This window comes from Hippichthys cyanospilos, chromosome 21 (assembly GCF_059441005.1).
Source record: "Hippichthys cyanospilos isolate Australia breed blue-spotted pipefish chromosome 21, RoL_Hcya_1.0, whole genome shotgun sequence".
In the NCBI taxonomy this organism is placed as follows: domain Eukaryota; kingdom Metazoa; phylum Chordata; class Actinopteri; order Syngnathiformes; family Syngnathidae; genus Hippichthys; species Hippichthys cyanospilos.
The window spans coordinates 12273341-12297677 of record NC_142389.1 but is presented as its reverse complement, the minus strand read 5'-3'; the positions used below and the strand labels follow the sequence as shown (position 1 = coordinate 12297677).

The 24337-nt window shown below is 38.1% G+C and overlaps 1 protein-coding gene across 1 annotated transcript; it reads right to left on the bottom strand.

Annotated features, from left to right (window-relative positions):
* Nucleotides 1-24: 24 nt before the first annotated feature.
* Nucleotides 25-9491, bottom strand: LOC148406632 (importin subunit alpha-7). Its single transcript, XM_088404698.1, has 14 exons — nt 9369-9491; nt 8383-8519; nt 8204-8296; nt 7996-8095; nt 7821-7915; nt 7619-7750; nt 7464-7552; nt 7275-7374; nt 6096-6259; nt 5946-6024; nt 5671-5796; nt 5464-5591; nt 5201-5385; nt 25-4115 (listed from the first exon to the last, which is right to left on the bottom strand). Exons 1-14 carry the CDS (start codon nt 9382-9384, stop codon nt 3928-3930), a joined length of 1632 nt encoding a protein of 543 aa, XP_088260824.1. The 5' UTR covers nt 9385-9491; the 3' UTR covers nt 25-3927.
* Between the last annotated feature and the right edge of the window lie 14846 nt (nt 9492-24337).

The following is a 24337-nucleotide window of genomic DNA, read 5'->3' as shown; positions in this document are numbered from 1 at the left end:
AAATCACTTTTACAGCAACACAAATAGCGTTTTCAACACCTTTATTATTTTAGCGTAGTATCTTCACGGAATATTTTTCGATCATACCATTTTTTTTTTCGTTTTCCCATTTTTTTTATGTTCGTGTTTGTGTGACATGTTGAAAGTGTTTCTCGTCGCTCATTCATACCGTCGGTTTAAGTCGCGTCAAGTCACAGTTTACAAAGATGGGTCGCTTACAGAGGAAAAAAAATGGAAGGGAAAAAATGGAATAGAGAAAATAAATACAATTACAAAGAAATGAGAAGGACCAGAGCAAACAAGATGAGGGCTGGTCAGTGATGTCGCAAATACGAAAAGTTGTAGACAGACATTGTAAACATTTGAAGCATAGTACAACATTACATGCTGATGGACTTTTGATACAGATGGCAACACTTTCCCAGGACGGAAGACATAAAACGTCAGATTTTGGATTCCTCATGATTCCACCTAGAACATAACTTCCTGATTATTAGGCAGCTTTTTCCTTGACTTTTAAACCCGAAACAAAATGATCCAAAAATATATATTAGAATATCCCGCTCAGGAAAATGCTGAAAAAGGCTTCCCGTCGCCTATTTCTTGCCCATTTTTCCCACCGCATATTCCAAATGAGGCTTTTTGTCCACTTCGCAGAAGTGAATAGAATTGCATGTGAATCCCTGTCAATGTATCAAAACATACATATAATTAATACCTTTTCACGCAGGGGTGGGGGACCATTTCGCCTTTTAGAGTCCTCATGAGAAGACAAATGAAGCACCCATTAAACACAATGTTTCAATTATGTATTATATTTTTCGGGTGTTTTTCCAAGTTCCCCACTCCTGTTTGAATGTAAATCACCATTAAATTTCAATGTCAGATTTTTCTCAGCGTAGGAAAAAAAAAATCAAGTATGAGAGGAAGTAATGGTTGCCTTCAGAAGTGCCTGATTTTTGGACATTTATTGCAGTCTCGTGGGTTGGGGTTGACTTGAGTGATCGACTCCCTTGACAGTAAACGGGAGCTGATCAATAGCAAGAGAGGGACTTTGAATGGAAACATCACAGCCTTCGATTTGGGAAAAGGAACTTTGGTAAACGAAAAGGTCAAGTACCTGAAATTCTCCACTTGCATGGCCATGTGAAATCGATTTTCCGCAGCTTGACTAAAAGCACAGTGAAACCCATTTGCAGACGAATAAACTGGAGAAAGCAGTTAAATGCATCAAGACCAAATATGGACACTTCTTAATCAGGCGCCCACAGAAAAGAAAGCCACCATTTGTTTTTTAACAATGGCAAAATAACATTGAAAAAAAGGTAAGGAAAATAACAGAGCAGCAATTAGTTTTTTTGTTTTTTTTTTTTTTTGCACAGTATGTGCACATTCAAGTAAATAAAAGATATAATATATATTTATATATAAAAAGAAAAAAAATCTAGAGGTCAACGACGCAAGAATATCCAGTCTTTGTTGGTCGGATTGGCACTTTTGTGAATAGGAGTGCAGTTTTGCGGAATATAAATATATCTTCCTGGGTTTTTTTTTTCTCTCTTAACAATACTTAGCACACACTGTAAAATAATTGCAACGAAAATGAAGACTCCAAATCCTGCTACACGCATCTGTCATGTAGGGGAAAAATGTTGATGCTCATTTATTGATGTGCTTTCATTTTCTTGAGTTTCCCACTCCTGCTGCACAGCATATAAATATATATATTTTTTTATATGGGAGAGAATCTCAAAAGAGTCTGCGATTGAGTGGTGCTCTTATAAATGAAAAGGCAATCACTAGCGTTGGAGAGTCGTCCTTGTCCGTCCACAGAACACACAAGCTCAGGGACTCTGATGAGGGACAAAGTCAGAGTCGAGGCAAGCTCTTCTTCACATGGTGCCGCTCAGTCAAAACATCATTCGAGCCCAACGCTACTTCTTGCATGCCGGACCCCCACGTCAGCAATTACGCGGCTCATTTAAACCATCCAAAAGTCACAGTGGCTACAAGCAATGGCTTTAAAAAAAAAAAAAAAAAAGCTTGCATGTGTTATTTGATGTGTCATACACTATTATGAAAAAGTTAGAAGTCAGAAAATTAAGTTAAGTAAATTGGCAGCAGTAATTATTACTTTGGTGCCATCAAGTGGCATTTTGGTGTTAAAGTGAATTTAGGAGCTTCATTGAGACAAAAGTAACCCTAATCTGCTATAAATCACTGTAGAATAAGATTTCTGCAGGAGCATCGCTGTAGCGTATTTTGTATTCGTATACATCCAAATCCCGTATCGATTATCAAACATTGGTAATCTGTCCGCTTTAGACGATGTAAGGAAAGAAATATTTGTCAACTTAGCATTTGCTTGCATAAGTATGAAGCCTGAAATTCACCCAAAATGACTGATTTAAATTCAGTGGGTGTCTTTGAGATTGCATTTGTGTATCATGTTACAAAAGACCCATGGAGCCATTTATTTTCTAATTTTTCAGCCTGAGTTGTGGCGGTTGTGATAGGAACACCTAAAATAAAATGTTAAAATAAAATGTTTACCAAGATAAAGAAAATGTTAAGGCCCTTAAAAGAGTCCTTAATTTGGAAGAAGAATAAACACAGCTATTCCCCGAGTGCTGTGGCGCTGTCCAAAATTATGTATTTTCAAACAAACATTGTGCTTTTTATGCTAAGGAATACTAGGGAGACTGGGGAACAAAATTGATTAGAAGTGAGCAAAAGAGATGTCATACGATGAAAATAAATTTCTCATTTACTTTGTGCACTTTTGACTGACTGTATCAACACAAAGAAAACAGGAGCAAAAAACCTTACAAGCAAAGTTGAGTAATTTCACGTTGATTTTTTTTTTTTTTAAAGCTTGCAAGTAGCCACTCATCTGTGTGATGTACAGTGTCTGCAGGTGTTGTATGCAAGTGTGTGTGCGTGCAAACAAATACATTAATAATCAATGCAAAAAAAAAAAAAAAAAAAACCCTATGGGACCACACGTTGAATGGCGGGCTGTCTGCAACGCATCCCATGGCCATGGGCTACACTAGAACCATGCAAATCTGACTCATCAGCGCCTTTGAAAAGCTATACTGTACATCCACTAGCACTATTTGGTACGTGACGGCACCACGACATGATCACGACTACTTCCTGCTTTGCGAGTGAGGCCCGGGATGTGCAGACAACCACAAAACCATGCACCTGCATGCAGCTGGAAAGCACAACTCGTAATTCTGGCCTTTACTGTAAATATTCGCTCGTCTTAAATATACAGAATTGCTTTCAATGCGGCCACCATGCCCAGATTTTTCCAAAGTTAGGTCACGTCACAATTCAAATGGAATTCTATTAATAACACAGCACGCGTTGGGACATTTAGAACGGCAACTAAACCACCCACGAGAAAAACGATTTTTTTTCTTTTTTTTTTTCTTTTCAATGCGTTGTGATTTCACCCAAAGCCTTTCATGACATTCTCCTACCTGCCCACACGCAAAAAAAGTATCCCAGGTGACACAGAGAAAAAAAAATGTTAATTCGTGATCAGAATCTGAAAACCCCTCCCACAGATTTCTCCAGTCAGCCTCTCTGACAAGTGCTTTCCATCCATAAAAGAAAATTATTTGCGATGGGGATGGTAATTGGGAAAATATACTCTGAAAGTACTTTTGTTTACTCGCACTGTCAAAATGTCAGGCTGACATCAAGGAGGTGAGCGGTTTTCCTCGAAAACATGAACGGAAATTAAAATGTCTCCAAATAATCATGCCTGCTTTGGAGCGAACCCCAAAGTGAGTGGCAGAAAAGTGTGTGTGTGTGTGTGTGTGTGTACATTGAAGTTGGGGTATGGTTGACCGAAAAACATCAAAAAACCCCACCCCTTCTCCCCAATCAATTGGGCAAGTGTGAACCTTAGCCTTAAAGTTGGAAGCCCTCCATGGGCGCCTCCTGCTGGGGGAAGAGGAACTGCTGGTTGTCCTGATCCACTTGAGGGGCCAGGCTGCTGTCCTCATCTTCCATCCCAAAGTAGTGCTCGATCAGGTCAAAGGCCTTCTGGTAGATCTCTTGGTTCTCATGACTCTGGAGGAATTCTATCTTGTCCAGACCTGAACAGCAGAAAGTTAAAAAAAAAAAAAAAACGTTAAACATTTTTGCAACTAAAACAATTGAACTGGATCACCTTATAGTGTATGATAGAGCATTGGGTTCACACTGGGAAAAAGGTGCTATGAGATCAGTTTTTATCCATTGAATATTGTCAATGTTTTAAAATAATGTGATGCAACATTGACAACAAATATTCTTTTTACATTAAACATCACCTAGTGCTGGCCAATTTCTAAAATTAGCGACATATTTAAACTGATCTTTCAAGTGTATCAGCAATGGATTCAGGGTTTGTTTTTTTTGTTTTTTTTTAATGGGAAAAACCAAATGGACAATAACAACAAAAGAAGTTACCTGGTTATTATTTCCAAAGTAAAATATACATTATCTGAAAATGTGTTTAACGCATATGGCAAAAAAAAAAAAAAAAAAAGACATGGGTCTTTCAATAAATCAGATTTTCAGGGTGTTCAATACATTAGAAATTTCCAGGCTTCACACAATAAGGATTGTGGAACCGATGATTTATCAGTGAGTTAAAAAAAAGAAAAAGAAAAAGTAACTGAGTATCAGCCAATCAGATGGCCCAATCTATCTTTTTTTTTTTTAACGCAACTTCTCATATACTGCACAGTCGACCACCCCCATTCACGTGGATTGAGACTTGCCCCAAATAACCAAGATTCTTGTATCATTTGTAACCCATTGAAATGCAATAGAAAAAAAAAAATCTGCCAAAACTGGTGATAAACATTCATTGCGTGGCAAATGCATTGAAAAAGGTCTTTTCAAATATTGGCAAAATTCCAAAACTAAAAAATAAAAATGAATAACTATGACTGTATATGCAAATAATCTTGCAGAATGGCAGCACAGAACATCTCACAAGTGGGAGATGTTGTCATCTCACAAGATGTGTTTGTTGTCATTCTTTCTTTATGGATCTTACCGATTACATCATTGATGGATCTGCAAATTATGACATTAAAATAAATCCCCAATTTTGCTCAAAATGCAAAATATCTGCATATAAAGTCCTACAATTCCCCAATGTGTTCCCATGTGTGAATGTAGTGGCCAGTACCGTAAGCTTCTTCGATGAGACTGCAGTAAGGATTGATGCCCGTGCCGTGGTTCTCTTGCTTGGCTTCTTGCTCGCCCAGTCGAAGGATGTTCTCGAGGCCGTTGAGGGCCACCTGGACAATCTTGGAGTCCATCACAGTGAGAAGATCACATAGCGGCTTGATGCAACCCAGGTTCACCAGATATCTAAAGTGCAGACAGGTGGGGTGTAAAGTCATGTTCATAAATTAACCCAATCATCAGGAATGTGAAATTAGCCTGGACCTGATCTGCTCTGGCGTTCCTCCAGAGGTGGCATTAGAGATGGCCCAGGCGGCCTCTTTCCTGGTTCGGAACTCTGCTTTTTGGAGAATCTCAATCAGCACTGGAAAGATGTTAGCGTCAATAACTGTCTGTAGGAGAGAAATAACAAACATATCAGAATTGGGACTCCAAATATTAGCAACAATGAGCTCGGCGGCCGTGTCCCACCTGGATCTGCGCACGGTTTCCGGCTGTGATGTTGGAGATGGTCCAGCATGCTTCTTTGCGAATGGACTCTTTGGCACTGCTCAGTAGGTGCAGCAGACAAGGAAGGGCGGAGCAGTTCAACACCACCTGCGCACAGCAATAACAAAATGAAACTCAGCTAAATGATCCAAACATTTTGCAAACCAAACAAAAGAAATCAATGAGATGCTTCTCAAACTTTTGGGGTCCCAAAGTTTATTTGCCTAACTGTTAAATGTGGACCCCAAAACTCTCACCTGTGTCTGGATATCATCTCCTGTCACAATGTTTCCTACAGCTCTCAAGGCAGGTGAGGCAACCTTATAGTCTGTGTGCCTGCAAACAAAAGGCGTTAAAACAAAAGACTGGGAAACGTGCCAGCAGGTCATGCCATGTCGCGGGCTTACATGAGCAGTTCGATGAGGCGCCTGCAGACACCGGAGTCTATGACCGCTTGGATTTTGTCGTTAGGGCCGTCAGAAAGGTAGGACAGTGCCCAGCAGGCATCAGCAAGCAGGTCTGGGTCACTGCTGAACAGAAGTCTGGAGAGCACCGGGAGACATGGCGACACCTAAAAGCACACAGCCAGAATTGATCTCAAATCAGGAACAATTATAGAAGACACAGAAGAAAAAAAAATGGTATAGCAACTAAACCAGTAGCTCAACACAGTAGTTAACTACAGTGAACTTAACTAAAGTTAACTTAGCATTTCCCTGCATACCGGTGCTTGATTCCTCCCCCATAATCCCACAATTTCATTTTTTGTCCTCAGGCCCAACTTCAGTCAAATATTAAAAGCATGAACTATGTTGAGGTTGATGAGCATCAATTGAACCCCATGTAGTACTTTGATGCAATCTAGTTGCCAAGGAACTATGTTGACGTGAGCAAAGTAGCCTTTTTTTTTTTTTTAAACAACCGAGGTAACTAAAGTATGAACCAAGGCATGATGCGGAACACTAAACTGTTAAATTTCACCCAATTTTATAAATATTACTCTAATACCATTTTTACCTTTGTAAAGTTACACTTTTTATTGACTAATAGTCATTGTAGTCCATAAAGTGTCTATCCGGCTCAGCGGTTCTCAAATATGGGTAGGTGCAGGCCTTTTATGGGGTCAGTGAAATTTTAACAGGCTTTCAGCAAATCAAATTCGATACTTTTTAAAGCTGTGATAGAATCGCAACATTATTCTTTTCAATTTCTTTGCTTTTCAAATTAGCAGCAAATGAATCAGAACATGAAGCAAAAATTGCTAAGACGTTTACCTTAATATTCTTTAGTTTGTTATGGATGTGGATTGTCATTAATGATACAATTTTCTGTTAGACGAGCCAGAAACATAATCAGCTGAGCCGTTGAATAAAATGCAGAGAGACACCACGGCAAATGCAGTTCCAAAGTTTAATAAATTAGACATGGATGGCATAGCACTGTTTTAAGTCCAGTTCAAAACATGCTTTGCGCTGGTGAGGGTGTACTTGGCCGAAAAAATATTTCACATGGGGGTACAGTATTGAAAGAGGTTGAAAAACATTCATCTAGCTGGTTGAGTGATTATTTTTTTCAATTATGCTTACCTTTTCAAAGGAAGGTGGAGGGTTTTTTCCTCTGCAGAGATTAGACAGGGCCCACACAGCATTCCTGATCATGGTCAGTCTAGCAGATTTCGTCAAGAGACTGCAACAGCAATGACAAGCAAATATTTGAGTTTAATTGTTGATATGTACATTTGCTGAGTTTAGACAAGGACTAATCGGCCATTTTACGTTAGTAGTGGTGGAAGGATGTTACAGTTCAGCACATAGTCCCTGCACAAGGCACTGTCTCCTGCGATATTCCCAAGAGCCCAAACAGCCTGAGGAACAAAAATAAATAAATTATGTGCTGTAAACATGGGGCAAAATGCAGTCACACAACACACCTGCTCCTGCACATCCTCAAATTCTGAATTCAGAAGCTCTATAAAGATGGGCACAGCTCCCGCTTCAATCACAGTCTTGGTCTGCATGGATGTGCCTGATGCAATGTTTGTCAGAGCCCAAGCGGCTTCGAACTGCAAAGACACACAGTCATATTCGTTCACCCAGAAAAACTCAGTCACCAAAAACATTTGTCAAACTGACCTGTAGTGTGCAGTTGCTGCTCATCTTAAGGAACTCCACAAACCTCTCCACGACTCCGCTTGTGTTTATAACCTCATCTATAGGCGGGTTAGGCTCTGAAATCAAATACAGGAAAAATGTGTTGAAACTATCTGTTGGCTCCAACTCAATGTGTGCCAAACAAGTTGGCCAATACCTTTGGAGAGAAGTTTCCTGAACTTTTGCGTGGTTGTGAGCTGGTGCTCGGGGTCTTCTGAGAACAGCATTTCAACCATGTCTCTTGTGATAACTCCCTCCTGCAACAACAGCGCAAGAAGAAAGTCTATGACATCAAATAGCACGACTATTGCTTTATCGTCAACCCAGAAAAAACTAAACTAAAGCCCAATAAATCTAATGCTCACTGTGATTGGTACGCTGAGGTGCGAGTCCACTAGGGGGCTCTCCAACATGGCTTCCTCTTCAGGGAGGACATCCACGTTCCTCCGTTTGCAAAGCTTGATTGAAAATGGAGACAACGTTTACCACTTCAAAACTGAAAGATGCAAACTACAAGGGGGTTAAAAAATTTTTCTTGGGATACCTGTTGTTCTCGTTTTTGTTTCCTCAGCTGGATGCCTTCCTCCTCTCTCCTGCGCCGCATTTCCTCGGGGTTCAACGCTTTATTCTTGTAGCGGTTCATGCGGTAGTTATTATCCTTGGCTGGACTGGCTGAGGGCTCTGTAAAGCCAAAGTTAGAACAAAAACACTTTGAGGGTATGACTTGGACAAAGTTGATACATCTGAAATAACAGGCCATCATGATGAAAGTACTTGTAAACAGGCCTGGATATAAAAAGGCCTTCAACAAACTAGGTGACTGCAAGTAGATGGCAGAGTCTAAAAATACACACCCCGGACACACATGCACGCCGAACAAAAGTCTGCAAAGTAAAATCACAATCTGAACACGTTGCCAGTTATCAAAAAACACTGACGTTGTGCACACTGAGATCTTGTCACATTTTTAGTAAGGGGAAAACACTGTGTGGCAGATGGGACAAAAGTATATGGACAATTGCAAGGTTGGCCTAACGAACCACCACTATGGGTTTGTAATAGACATTATTTCGCACTTCATTGCGGGAAATGCTATCGATACTAAGCCAAGATTTGTCAGGATTCATTGTCACATGAACGTCAAAACAGCGACCGCGTAAATCTGTGGCTAACTTCACAATGTTGTCTAATATAACTTTAGTCACCTAAAGTCTACTGCGAGATAATTGAAACAACACTAAATTGTGTCATTTAGAGAATAATTGAAGCGTTTCTGAGTCGTGTTGGGCTAGCATAACATCAGCTAAGCTAATGTACGCATAGGCTGTTGTGCTCAGTCAAACTGCTGACATACGATCATTTTATGAGAACCGCAGAACTTTTAGGTGAATCGCACAAATATCGAAGTCGTCAAATTGTCTCGGTTGTGCTACAACGTGCAGAACGACACTTACACAATCAACACCCTCGGCGACTTAGCATAAAGCTCAGCGTGCATCTAGAGTAACCCAGTGAAACGGAACAACTCACCCATCGTGTTCTCCATGTGCTTTGGGGTTACGACGCAATGTATGCTAAATGATAACAACTTTATGGTTCTTTCTTTCTGCTTATGACGAGAAATTGACTCCGGTAAATTCAGCAATATGTCTGCCGGAGGCGGAACCATTAATATAATGACCACTTCCTGCCACTAGAGGCCCACACACACACACAATATTCAACAATTTCCTCACACGCCTCTAAGATAACATTTTTCTAGTTTGTTATATTCAGAGACGCGATTTTTCTTAAGTTTTATTATCTGTGTTGTTGAGTTATGAGGAACATGGGGCGGAGAAAAAAGAAGAAGACAATGTTAACATCTCCATGAGAGGCAGATTAGTTTTTACAAGATTACGCGAGACTTCATCAGATCTCCCTCAGCGACAACACTGGCCTCTGCTGGAAATCTGACAGAAGTATTCAAACGCGACGTAATACACCACAATAGTACTTACTGTACGTGATAAATCACTGCTACAACAGCAGTTGAATATACGTTAATTAGTGGTGGACCGTCACGGCCAGCAGGACCTTCTCTAATAGCCTAAAATAACCTGATATTATCATAACTATAATAATTATAAGAACTATAATGAAAGTCATTTTCATTTTACATTTATTTTAACGAAATATTCATATATTTTATTTCTCAAATTATTCTCGATATTATGTTCTTTTCGTGTCAATTTATATCCATTTGGTTACGCTCCTTGCAGTGCTGTAGTTTTATGTTAGACTTTTTAGCCATTTAGAATTCAGCAAACTTGTGTAGCAATGCTGTGTGAAATCTGCCTTTGCTAGAAGCCAGAGCATTCGCATCAACACGGCGCGGGTTTCTGCAGAAGCGCAGATAGATATGTCAGTGGCCCTAATGCTTAAGAGACAGCTGTAATGGTGAAGCGAGCCATACGTTCGCCATCTAGAGGCCTCACGTTGAACGTGATGTGACTGGATGCTCACTGCACGAAGGCAGTGCTATATTGATCCACCATGTTTAACGTTGGAAGTAGTTAAAGAAAGTTATTGAAAAGAAAAAACAAAACAAAAAAAAAGGAATAAACATGTTGCTCAACTGTAAACTAACAGCAACCACGAGGCCAAATGTACATCGAAGCCAGACCCGCGGACTTTTAGCAGAAAATTCAAATCTACTCGCTTTTTTTTTTAACTCACAATGGCTGAAGAAGAACAAAACGGAAACTGGACCGTGGCGACTTTCAGCATTGGCGTCCATGTCAATACAAAATGATTTATTATTGGAAATAAAACACAGAAACAGCATGTTATTGAAGTCTTTCAGAGGAAAGAAAGAAGGATGGATTTTGTATTGAAGTGGGAGACACGCGTTTCGATGAGTGGAGCATTTGATTCATTTTTTTTAATTTTTAATATGTTTTTGTGATTTTATTTTGTTCACATTCAATTAGAGGTAAATAAATAAAATAATGTTCTTATATTTAAGTACAATTTGTAATTTAGCGCACAATCTTGTTAAAGCTTGCCTGCTTTCATTGTCACAATCTGTCTGGGTTTTTCCTGTTGTGGCTTTATTTTGTGGAGTTTGACTATTTTGTGTTTCGCCCAGCTTCTGCCAGTATTAAATCATTTTATTGAGCTCATTTCATCCTGCTTCCCTGCATTTTGGATCCACCTTCCCACATCCGTCGCCAACATGTCTCACCGACATGACACTTGGTGGACTTCATAAAACTTTGTGGGCAAATAATTAGAAATTGTTATGAATTATTTTAAGTGTTGGCAGTATCACGTATAATGATAAGTTTCAATTGCTGATCATTGTCCATTGATGTTTAAATGCTCTGGAAAATAGCCTGTGCTGCCCAGTAATGCTTACATGTGCTGAAGGGGCCGAATCACTGAAGGCCTAATTGTGAAACCACAGACTGCCACTGCCACTGCCATTCACACCCACACACACACACACACACGCACACGCACACGCACACACACACATTTATATATATATATATATATATATATATATATATATATATATATATATATATATATATATATATATATATATATATATATATATATATGCACAGTATTTATATATTTTTTGAAGTAATTTAAATCGTGTCATAACGTAACCACATTTTACCACGAAATTATACTGTAGACTGTTCTTTATGTTCAAACCCTGTTGTTGTTTTAGTGTTCATACATAATTTTTGTTCTGAACTTTGTTATTGTTTTAAAACTGTTCAATCATTTTGAGTTCGATTGTTTTTCATGTACAGCACTATGTTCCATCTACGGTTGTTTTTTCCTAAAAGCCATTATAAACTCAATCGTAAACTCAGAGCGCTTTAAATACATAAAAAGACAAATAAATATAAAATAAATGCTAATTGATTAAATAGGGAATTGCTGATGGTGAAATTGTGATATAAAGCTTACTGCAAAAAAGGTTCTGAAACATATGAACATTAATTACATACACAAATGAATATTACCAAGCAGATGCTCACATAAACGCACACTTATCAATTCCAGAAAGACATTTAAAGTCCTAAAGTACCTGGTATATGCACATGAAATGTCAACCTGACGTATGATTTCATGTTGCAATCCTAAAAAAAAAACCCAGTCCACGCTGTATTTTCAACAAATCAAACATTAAAAATGTAGTATTGCACACACGTGGTTAATTTGGCTGGAACAGCTGCTTTTAAACTGCTTTGCTTTATTGCCAAGCAGCATTGCACTCCATAAAGATGGGAGCTGGTGTATGACGGAATAGGCAATAGGGGGCAATGTTGCCCAAATTAAACGGCGGCATTGCAGGCTATTAGGAGAAAGGGCGTGGGAGGTCAAGTGATCAGCAACAAAAGTAACAGAGATCCAGATACTTACCAGTGGTTGCCTTTTTGTTAAAGCTGGCGCACATCCAAACTGTCACTTTTGGGGTGAGCATCATTCCACTTGAGCCATACGTACCGCCGCACCCGGCGCTTCGGCACAGATGGACTGCTTTGCCGCTTCTTCCCCTTTTTCTCATTTCAAGGCTGGCTGAGGTACATCATACACGGGCCGAGCGGCAAAGGTTACACATTAATCAATGACACTGCCTGTGGGACGGAGTCATCAAGCGAAGACAAGAAGCATAAGTGAGGGCTTTCAAAGTGGTGCTGTTCTGATATACTTTCCCCACTCACCATTAGCCTCAAAATATTCCCCAGGCGCTCATTCAAATGTAAACAATTCATCATTATCGAAGCATGAGGATCACTCAATAGAACACATGTGTAGACTACTGTTCATGGATGCTTCATACTGCTGACCTTAACAAACTATACACACTATTAGGCAGATTTACACAATTGTGGAGTCCAATAGAGTGAATTCCGACAATATTGAATTTACTTTTTCGTATTGCCTGTAGCTGTGAGGCAGACTACTGTTCAGAATGAAAACATCAACACTGGTTACATGCAGTCAGTGATAGTAAAGAAGGTAACCCTAAGTTCAGTTAATGGCAGCTTCTAGTTTATTTTTGTGGTTTTGTGGGTGCTCAAGCACAGCTTAATTAAATCACAGCACCCCCCAAAATTATATATATATATATATATATATATATATATATATATATATATATATATATATATATATATATATATATATATATATATATATATATATATATATATATATATATATATATATATATATATATATATATATATGTACGTTTTAACAATCTTGTAAAGCATGTTAACATATAGTACTTAGCTGGAATATGTGAATGGTAGTTCACATTTTGTAGTTAATTAGGTGTTATCTGCCTAGAAAATGGTTAAGGTGGGTTGAGACAGAACCATTTTCCTGTATTTCAGTCCTTCTCAAATCGTGGGGCGGCCCCTGTGGGGGGATGACCGCCAGGCTTTGTTTTTGCTATGGAAAGTGTAGTTGTAGTAAAATAATTAATTCCAATCAACAATTTGGTGTAAAAAAAAACAAAAAAAAAAACATTCATAAGTAAGTTAGTTATCACACTTTTAAAGCTGAGCCATTTTTGGCTCAAATACTGTAAGTCTCATGGAAAAATACAAAAAACAAAAACATCTACCTATGGATTAGTAAATTCATGTATTGGACCACATTGGCGTTCCCAATGCAGGTGTACCCAACCCGTTTCGATTTTCACTCATGTTCCCCTCTAGGAGCCTCCCAAATATTTAATAATTGGACGCCTTGTAAACATTGCTCCGATGTTATCTGCTCATTTTGTTTTCCATGTGCCACAGATAATTAGCAAACATAAGGACCCTTACCGTCCGCCTCATTAGCAGTGAAAGTTCAGACTTATGCCGAGTCAGCGATATTGAGATGTCGAACTTGCATATTTTAGGTAAATTATTAAAAAAAAAAACATAAACACAAATTTAGCACTTTAAAAACATGCAGATGAGTGACATTTTGTCACGTATCATAACTTTAGGGATGTGATTTTGAATAAATTGTAGACTTTAATGACTGTTCCAAAGCCCTGTGCCAATGTCTGGGTATTACCTAATTAACGGAGTGCAGAGACTCTAGGCTTCACCTGTGGATATGCGAGTTGATCATACCATACCAAAAGAAAGAATCTACAAAGGCACAAAAAAAAAAATCTCTCATTTGAATTTAAGTGTTATTTAAGAGTTATTGCATGGGCGGTTCGGTGGCAAAGTGAATGGCCTCACAGTTCAAAGGTCTCGGTTCAAATCCACCTGGCTCTGGCCTTCCCCCGCCTACTGCATGACGCCAGCTGAGATAGGCGCCAGCAAGCCTGCGACCCCTGTGGAGATAAGCGGCTATAGAAAATGGATGGATGGATGGAGTTATTGCATGTTATAAACAAGTTACCTATGCAGTATTAAATATCTTGTATGGTGGCATATTCTTTTATTACTATGGGGGGCGATCGCTCCACATTGTTGTGTGTGTGCCAATACTCATTTGTTCCATTGTCTGCTCACACTGATCTAAAAATGCATTGTTTGGAAAAATAAAGTCTGAACTGGCTACCACTTGCAGAAATTCAGCACTCAACAACCAATCCCACAATCGACTGCTTTCTTTAATTAATCCATTATTCTTTTCTTCATTAATTAAACATTTGGCTGCGGAATTCAATTTTAAGATTTTTATTTTTTTTTTCCAAGGATTTACCCATCTTCTCTGCATGTTAAACCGTGTTTTGACTGTGAAGAGGTTTCACATGGAGAGCTTTTGCATAATGCCCCTGGCAGGTCACACTAATCATGCACTGAGTGATTGATCTCTGCAGGCGGACACCGCTAAGCATGAAGCGTGTTCTCTGACGACTGGGCTGGGTTGGTTGAAGACCTACGATTGAGGCTTCTGGAGACCCTTATGGCAGTTTGACCCAAGCAGCCAAAGGTCAATAGATAACTTCTGCAGTTTAGTGACCAGAAAGCAAAATTCCAGTGTAGATTAAACTACTTTCCCTTGCAACCAAACTCACAAAAACTCTTGTGAGTACAAACTCCATAACGAATCATCAAAATCAACTTAGTTTTGATTGTGCTTGTTTGTGCTAATTCGGCGCATTTAAGCGGCACCTTAATTCAATTACGGGCAATGCGATAAGGCTAATTTGTGCATAAAATGAGTTGTTCACAGTGGCTGAATGCTTGAGGACAGCAAGGATACACTGGAAAAAAACACAACAAGTACTTACAGTATGGATTTTTGTTAACACCTTTTTTTTTTTAAAAGATAGATAGCAGTACAATTACACAATTCCTGAGTAGCCACCAATACCAATATCAAGTACAGATACCATTAGAACTTTTGTTACATAAATATCATCGTTTTAAAGAGAGCGCTTTTAAAATAGCATTTTTTTTTTATTTTATGAAACTAAAGGCAGTTTTCTATTATTCTAATAAATGATTTCTAATTGAAAGTCATTAAAAGTACTGATTCATTAAAATAAGGCCCAGCATCTGCCCAAAACTGATAGTTGATAAATGGCCATCTCTAATTCATGCAAATATGTTACTTGTACTACTCCAGGGCATTATGAAAATGAAATGCAGAACAAGCATGACGATAAAAACCATCGACATTTCAAGTAATCACTGACCTATTTTTTGAACATTTGGCAAAATAAAGGCCAAATGCTAAATAAAAAAGAATAGCATATATATATATATATATATATATATATATATATATATATATATATATAAATTCAATATCTAGTAGCTTTACAGGAAAAATGCTATGTTTTTAGCATTTTTTTAAAGTACTACATTCAAATGTAATAGGAAGGACATTTGAATGTAATTGCAAGTATGTTTGGATGTATTCTCATATTTGCAAGTATTTTCAACCAAATATTTTTAATTAAAAGTTTTACGCATGTTTGCTAGCTTAAAATTTTGAATTATTTTTATTTATCGTTATTTTATAATCTATATTATATTTTTCAATGAAGAAAAAAAAAGTGCTGGGGTTCTTGATCTTTGAGGTATTTTATTGAATCCATATCATGTAATTCATCAAATTAGGACAACTGTAACACTTCTTTGAGATTTTTGAGTTTTTTTGAGGATGACCAGGGTTGCATAGACCACACTATGAGAAAGCCAGCCCTGTGGCTAATATAGAGAGAGCGATAACGTCATGCAGACAGCAGAGCGAGCAGCGCGCCGGTGCATGAGGTGCACAAATAGGGGAAAAAAGGAGATATGTCTTCATAATATAGTGTTCAAAATTCATTCTGCGCTGTCTTCCCCTTACTTTTTTATCTGATGAACGGTGCCTCTGCCTGCTCTCGCCGTCTCGCTGTCTGCTGGCTTGGCTTTGTGACATCTACCAGGTGGCGGAGCAGATAAGTAGGATGCTGACTAGGTGATTTTGGAATATTCTCGCGGATCATTCGATCATTCTTCTTGTGCGGTGGAGATTTGCGGAAGCCGTGTGAATACTAATGAGTAATTCTCATCCGAGAGGATACTAGATGCGGAGGAAGACAGATCTTTATCTAGGAAACAAAAGCAGGGAGTCGGAAAAAAAAACATGGAGGGAAACATCAACTTGACAGAGCTGTTTAAATCTTGCTATAATTTGATGGGTTTTATGATGTTATGCTTCATTTGCATTACATCAGCTTCTTGGCTGTCAAAAGGTAAAAAGTTTGCAAAATATTGCGGAACTCCCTTTGGTTACTTGAAGGTTTCCGTGAATATTATACATTTATAAGGCAAAGCACCATAATAGCAGGTACGCTTCCACATGCCATTGACATTCCAGATCGATTGAAGTGATATGAAATTTTAAAATGAAAGCCTTCCTTATAAAGATTTTATATGATATTGTACTATGTTTTTTACTATAGGGTTGGGAAAAAAATGGAAATTTTCCAAGGTGTGAAAAGATATGTACATATTTAGTCATATTTTAAGATTGTTCGCATGCATGACTGTTCTTGAAAAAAGCAAACATTTATGTTTTCTATACTTTTAAGGGGAAGTCAACACAATTGTTTCTTCAGAGTAATATGCTCTACGCACCCTCACAAGTACAAACACGGCATTGTGATTAATATTGTTCTTATGAAATCTGAATTGAGCAGCATCATCCATCTGTTTTCATCCACCTCACAAGGTGGCCATTTTGATTGAAATCACATTTGCAGAGTTAACGACCAATCACAGCTCATTTGTTTTCTGATAAGGCCATAAATTTGCAAGCTTAGCTGTGATCGGTTGTTACCTGAGGCCTGCGAAACTGTGATTTTATGTCATTTTCAGTTTACAGGTGGAGGCCAAGTAGCCACCTCATGAGATAGTGTTTTGTATTATAATTTGTGAAATATGAATTAAGCAGCAAAACATGTTTTTTTTTTTTTTTAAATCAATCTCCCCAGGTGGCCATTTTGCCTCTTGCCATCGACTGAACATGACATAATGACATCATAGTTTCACAGATCTCAGGTAACCACCAATTTTAGCTCAGCTTGCAAATGTACATGTATGTATGTATGTATGTATGTATGTATGTATGTATGTATGTATGTATGTATGTATGTGTGTATAAATGTATGTATCGCTGTATGTACAGTATGTATTATAATGGAAGTTATTTTGCTGTGAAGCCTATTGCACTGCAATAGGTACATGGCCATTATGTTGTTGTAATAAGCTTGCAAATACACAAGAGCACATAAACCTGCCCTTGAACTATCTTCCATTTCCTGAGATGGAGAGGCAAAGTATTATAATCTGTGAAAAACTTGATTACATGCAGTATATTGCTGATTCTCTGCAATCATCCGATAATTAAATTTCCCTATACCATTGTAAATAGCGCCGATATATCACAATAATGTTTAGCACGCAAATGGAAGCGTATTGTTATTTGAGTGATGGGGCAGAGGCGCAGGTAGTGAATGAATAAATGCTTTTGGATGGCGCTTACACTATAGTTTACATATTGTATAATAGGCCAAGGTCTATTAAAGGGTTTCTACTGTAGATCCTCATTCCATCACAACCGCTCTCTAAAAGAAAAAAAAAAAAGAAAAATGCAGTTTTGGATCAATGTAAGCACAGAAGATGGACATCCTGAGGAAAAAAAAAAGCAATGGATATTTGGATTTTTGGGAGGGGGTAGGGGGCGGAGCAAACCATATTCTGGTTCAACCTCCAGTTAATAAGATAGATTTACTTGAGGGAAGGTGCTGGTGGAAAACTGGAATGGCCTGACTGCTGTCCGGGTCAGTGCTAGCGTTATTTACTGAGTAACGTGTATGGGTGTGTGTGTGTGTGTGTGTGTGTGTAGACACACAGTGCACTCGGCCCCTCATTACCTCCTCTGTCCAATCACAAGGGGAGATTTATGACCACCGCAGGGAGGCAGTGAAAGGCCCATGGCGAGCTAGTTAGGCGCTATACACATCACCTTTACGGCCCCCCTTGTCTCACATCAGGGCGCCGAGAGGTGCTCTGAAAAAGCAAGGCACATCATTTGAAGGCCTTTCTGCTGTTTTTTGTGCAGAGGAGGCACAAACGTAACCGTAAATTGCAGCTAAAACAGAAGGGAATGTGATATAAATAAACATAAAAACAACCCAGACGCGGGATCACCCTTGAGGGTAAAAGCACTTTGTCGCAGAATGCTTAAAAGTAAGACAGAAGCGTCACCAGTAACTAAAAGGGTTTGCGTTAATAGCGTATATTGACCGGAATTGGATCAGTCAATGTGTTCATCAATTACAGTGCATGTACAATAATTGTGCCCTATTGATTGTGCTGCTTCATTGACTCCAGTGGTACACCTAAGTGCTTTGTGGTGTAAACATGTTCTCTTTCGTAGCTCGCTATTGGATTTGAATAGGTCACATGACCTCTGAACACGCATAACTATACTTATGTAGCCATTTCCCAATGCTTGTACATGTACATATATTTTTCCACAAAATAAAGATCCTAATCAGACAAGTTGACACAAAGTTCAGATGAAGAATGGAATATATCTTTACTTTGTGGTGAACTACTTATTACACTTGAACATGGCTTTACATGTCAAAGATTTGTTTTACCAGGCTTATATCGAAGAATAAAAATCCATTACTTGCAGTATACCTGTATAATTGATTTAATCCCACTATTTCGCAGAACACGTAACTCATTCACTATCAATGCCTATTATTGAAGATCCATTTTTACTGGGACGGCAAGAAATTAGCATACTGGAAATGACAGGAATAGTAAAAATAAAAAGGGGGATGTGTTCCAACGTACTAGCAAATAGAGTTAAAGTTACGTGTAGGCTAAATGCTAAAAAACTAAAATATCATTTTGGCATTATGGGTAAATCCCTGAACTGACCAAATAATAAAACAATGTTACTTAATATGTTATTTAATATTAATTTAATTTTTGAATGAATTGGTACAATGCAGACCAAATGCTTGATAAAAAATGCATTTTTTTCTCTCTCTCTCACACGCAAAAAAACACACACACACACACACACACACACACACACACACACATACACACACACGCACAAGCACGCACACACACGCACACACACGCCCACACACACACAACCACATGCACACTCACACTCTCACACATGCACACATACATACGTATACATACAGTGGCATCCCTGGCTAATGTTTTTTCACGTTCTGAAGTGGAATACTACGTTTTTTTTTTACGGCATTTTTCCCTCTTTACGGCATCAACAATTGTCATGACCTGTGGGGTTCGATGTGTTTGTGTTGTTTTGCCTCCCTCTTCAGGCGTTTTTTAGGTAATTGCTCTTATTTTCTCTTCACATCAAAAACTTAGCAAGGCTTATTTCATGACGTCATCAATCTGCGCATTATTGGTTTCTCTATGATGGCAGCTGCTTCTTGTTCTTGAGGTTTCCATTCACTCTTTGTGTTTAAAAAGGCATTGTTTGTGAGTTACCTTCAGCTTACTTTGTGTGATATGCATGTTTTCTGGTATATTTTATGTTCATAAACATTTCATTTTTTGTCTGTATTATTTTAGTTTTACAGAGAAAAAATTGTAACCTCAAAAGACTGAAGACAAAAGTAAACCACCTAAAATTACTCCAGCTTCTTTGCGTCTTTGATGAACTGTTCACTGAATACCGAAGTGTATTCTGACACAGACACACACTGAGAACAGAATAGAAGCTTTTTCAAAATTCAAACTAGGCCGTCACTCTGCGTGTCATATAACTGCACGTTACACCATGCTCATACGTCACTGCATACGTCACTAAAATGCTGGTTTATTATTGGTTGGCGTCACGGCATCCCTAAGATGCTGGTCTGCTATTGGTCGCTGTCACTGCATCACTAAGATGCTGGTCTGCTATTGGTTCGCGTCACAGTGTCACTAAGATGCCAATATGTGAAAGACTTGATCTCCTGTGAGTGCTTACAATGTCAAATATATTGTGTATTTTAGTGCTTGATTCAAACTTTAGTTGGTTCGCCATGGGTCCTAAGATTGCTAGTTATGTTAAAGGTAGAAGTAAGACAATGTTGAGTATGGAAACGAAGGTGGAGATAATCAAGAAATACAGTATGAAGAAGGCTAGGCTAGGCTACCCTCGCTAGGGATTATGGCCATAAGTAGCGCAAGTCAACATCACGCAAAGATAAATGAATCCTTTGAACATTTTTTATTCATTTTGTTATTTGTTATTATGTTATGATGTTATTTAATGGTATACATGTACATTATATATAAGTAGCACTATACCATTTTGTTACCATTTTTAATATGTACCTATAAACAATTTTGATGTTTTTACCTGGGGTTTCAGACACATTAGCTAATTACCATAGCCATATATGTATATATATATATATATATATATATATATATATATATATATATATATATATATATATATATATATATATATATATATATATATATATATATATATATATATATATATATATATATATATATATTTATATAAGCTTAAGCATGTAAGCTTAAATTTAAATAGACCAGTGGTTCTTAACCTGGGTTCGATCGAACCCTAGGGGTTCGGTGAGTCAGTCTCAGGAGTTCGGTGGAGCCTCCGCCGCAGAGGTCCACCCCTCAGTCTAGTCTGCAGTTAGTGGGCACAGTCATTGAAAGCGTCCTGCTCTGAGATTTCCTACCGGTCTGTTTGAGGTCGCTGGTTCATGCAGCAGAGTGAGACCTCCCTATCAGACCACTTAGAGAGGGCTGTATATGTGTCTGAGTGAGACTCCCTACCGGTCCGCTTTGAGAGCGCTGGATAAGCAGCAGAGTGAGACCTCTTTCTCAGTCGGGACCACACACCGGAATTAGCCCGTTATCTCCCGATAGGCAGATAAACTCCACGGACTCACTCTAATCATATTTTATTTTTTACTAAAGAAGGGTTCAGTGAATAAGCATATGAAACTGTGGGATTCAGTGCCTCCAACAAGGTTAAGAACCACTGATATATATTTTTTGTGAAGCACTTGTATTGCCTCTGTGTGTGAAACGCACTACATACATAAACAACATTTGGCTTAATTTGCCAGGTCCTCCGTGGAGTCAAGGAGGTGGGACATTTGATCCCGACCTGGCAAGATATGGTAATTCTGGAGTCCATGGACGAGGCATTGAGCCCTCTCGTGGAATTTACAGATGCGTTGTTTGGGGAGAAGTACAGTATGTTAGTGTATCTTATGTTAAACCTGTGCTGCACATCTTCAACCATGGAATCCTCAAGTCTCAGGAAGGTGAGTCACCGCTCACTGAACCATCAAATATATATATATTTATATATAAATATATATATATATATATATATATATATATATATATATATATATATATATATATATATATATATATATATATATATATATATATATATATATAGATATAGATAGATATATAGATAGATATATACTTCAATGATGGTGCTCTTTTATTGCCCGTTTGCCAAGATGAAAAACAAGAAAGTTTGCAAGAAGTGAGGAGCAGGACTTTTAATTCATAATCTCATCTCCTTCTCTGTCATGACTCCAATGATGAAAGTACTCTTAGAAATGCCTCAGAGGAATCATAGTGCCACTTTTTATTTATTTATTTTTTCTTCGATTTGATCCATGCACTCTGAATGGATCATTTTTACACACAACTAATTCCCATTGTTGTGTGTGTGTGTGTGTTTTTATAGTATCATTTTTGTCAGGCAGAGCATCTATCACATAGATGTTTGTAGGCAAAGTCATCTTAAAAGTAAAGAATGCCTTTCTTTCATTTTGTTCTTGTGTTACTGCTACCCCGCCCCCCTCTGTGCCATGGGTCTTTTATTAAGGGATGTAATATCCACCACACCATAGCGCCAATATTCCCTCGGGCTCCTTGTTACATACACATTCATGCTCAACAGCAGCCATAGAAATGACAGAAGCTGGGGAGCAATTAGACTTTTTTTCTCCTTTTAAATGGGAATTCCTCTCCATTTCAGCATGGCATTCTTCTGGAAGAAAGCTGAAAGTCAAATATAATTTCATCATTTTACAACCATATGGTGTCTTGATGTGATGATGTTTATGTATGTGGATAAGGGGCTGTTTGCAAGGTCATGTGTCATGTTGTTTATATTTTAGTTGCATTGTAATGCTACGCGATATAAATCTTATCACCTCTACAGTATTTGCAGTTAGACACATTTTGTGGACAAAAGTAATGGGACGGTTGGGTTTGAAAAGAGAGGATACACCAGCTATCCATTTTCTATAGCGCTATATTCTCAGTTGGTGTCCTCATATTGTAAAAAAAAATTCTTGAATGTTAATTCAGAATAATGGGAACTATGGTTCTCTTTTCTTTAAATGGTTCATCCGTTGTGAAATAATCTTTGAGCCAGGTACACTCTAATCATGGCAAAGCAATTTCAAATGCAATAAATAAATAAATAAATAAATAAATAAATAAATAAATAAATAAACAAAAGAAAGAAATTTCAAAACCAAGTACTGGACAACCGCTAACTTTGTAGTGGCATATTTCAGCAAATTCTATGCAGCAACTCCAGACAATAGATCATTTTATACCATCTGTTTTATTTCTGTCTCGTTTGCTGGAAAATTGCATCCATGATGACAAACGCTCATCCATATAAAGAGTAAAACCATCCAACAATTTGCAAATGAGTCACGATAACACAACTTAGCAATAAGTTGCTTCCAAATAATTTCCTCTTAATTTGAAAAGAAAACATGCTGTTTCTACCACAGGATTACAAAGCACACAAAAACAGATGGGTTAAAAATAACCCAATAATGGACCATAAAATGCACAGACCCAATATCATACAAAACATCTACAAACCGGTAGACTCAAAATTTGTTTATTTTTTTTTTAATTAATAAAAATCCAGAGCTCATTGTTGACTCATAATGAGGTTGTTTTTAAACCAAATGTTTTAAAGTGGAAACCCTGTTCTAATCTCACATAGCCCCTTGAGTGCCTTCACATGCCCCTCGGGTACTTGTATTTGAGAACCGTTGGTCTAGCCCAATGGTTGACAGGGTGCACGTGAACGGTCCCATATATTAAAGCTAAATTGTGGCCATGCTGACTTTCTTTTTGTACAGTCATATAAAGTTGCCTTCCACGGCAAAGTGTTCTTATTTGCAGGTCAGTGTTGTCAAGCCTAAAGCCCAGTGAGCATTTTAGTAAAGTGCTGACTTGGTGAGTTCGCGTTGGTGGGTAATGTAGAGAGACGATGGGGATAGAAGTAGGTTGCAAAGTATAAGGGCAAAAAAAAAAAAAAAACCCACACACAACGTCCCCTCATTCCACTTCCACTTCAGTAAAATTTACGGTCTTACAGCTTGGTCACACTCCCCAACAGAAATGAGGAAACCCCCCCAAAGAAACAAGAAAAAAAACATCTAAATTCTTTACAAGGGATTAGTTTTATTATTATGTTTTTTTTTTTTTTCTAGAGTATAATTGCTTGTGTGCTTCAGCTACCAGATCCCGTAGTCTTATTGGCCCTCGACTGTCGTGCACTAATGTGATTGTTGTGCCCGCATCTTTATGTAAGCATATTGTTCATTATGCAGCTATGAATGCATATACACGCACGCAGCCACTGTAAATAGGTCTATTGTTTTGTGTACCATATTTCCACAAATAGTGGCAAGGCGCTTGTTTACTCAAGTGCAGATAGAGGCAAAAGTGTCCATTGGGGACAGAGGTCTTCATTTGTGTGGAATTCAACTGCAAGTGTTTACGTGACTCGGTTAGCTATTATGTACTGACAATAAAGCAAAAGTATGTCAAGGAGTTACTACACAACACTTAATAAAAAAAATTTGTAATTTCACACCCATGGCATCAGGTGGTGCAGTGGCGCTTGCATTGTCAAAATCTGAGAAGCAGGTATGCACTTTTCAG

Bases quoted from the DNA above. Each gene is read 5' to 3' on its own strand.
- LOC148406632 (XM_088404698.1), bottom strand. The intron at 5,592-5,670 runs GTGGGACACGGC...TCTCTCCTACAG, and splicing joins GAAACCGTGCGCAGATCCAG to ACAGTTATTGACGCTAACAT. The intron at 4,116-5,200 runs GTACTGGCCACT...TCTGCTGTTCAG, and splicing joins TCTCATCGAAGAAGCTTACG to GTCTGGACAAGATAGAATTC.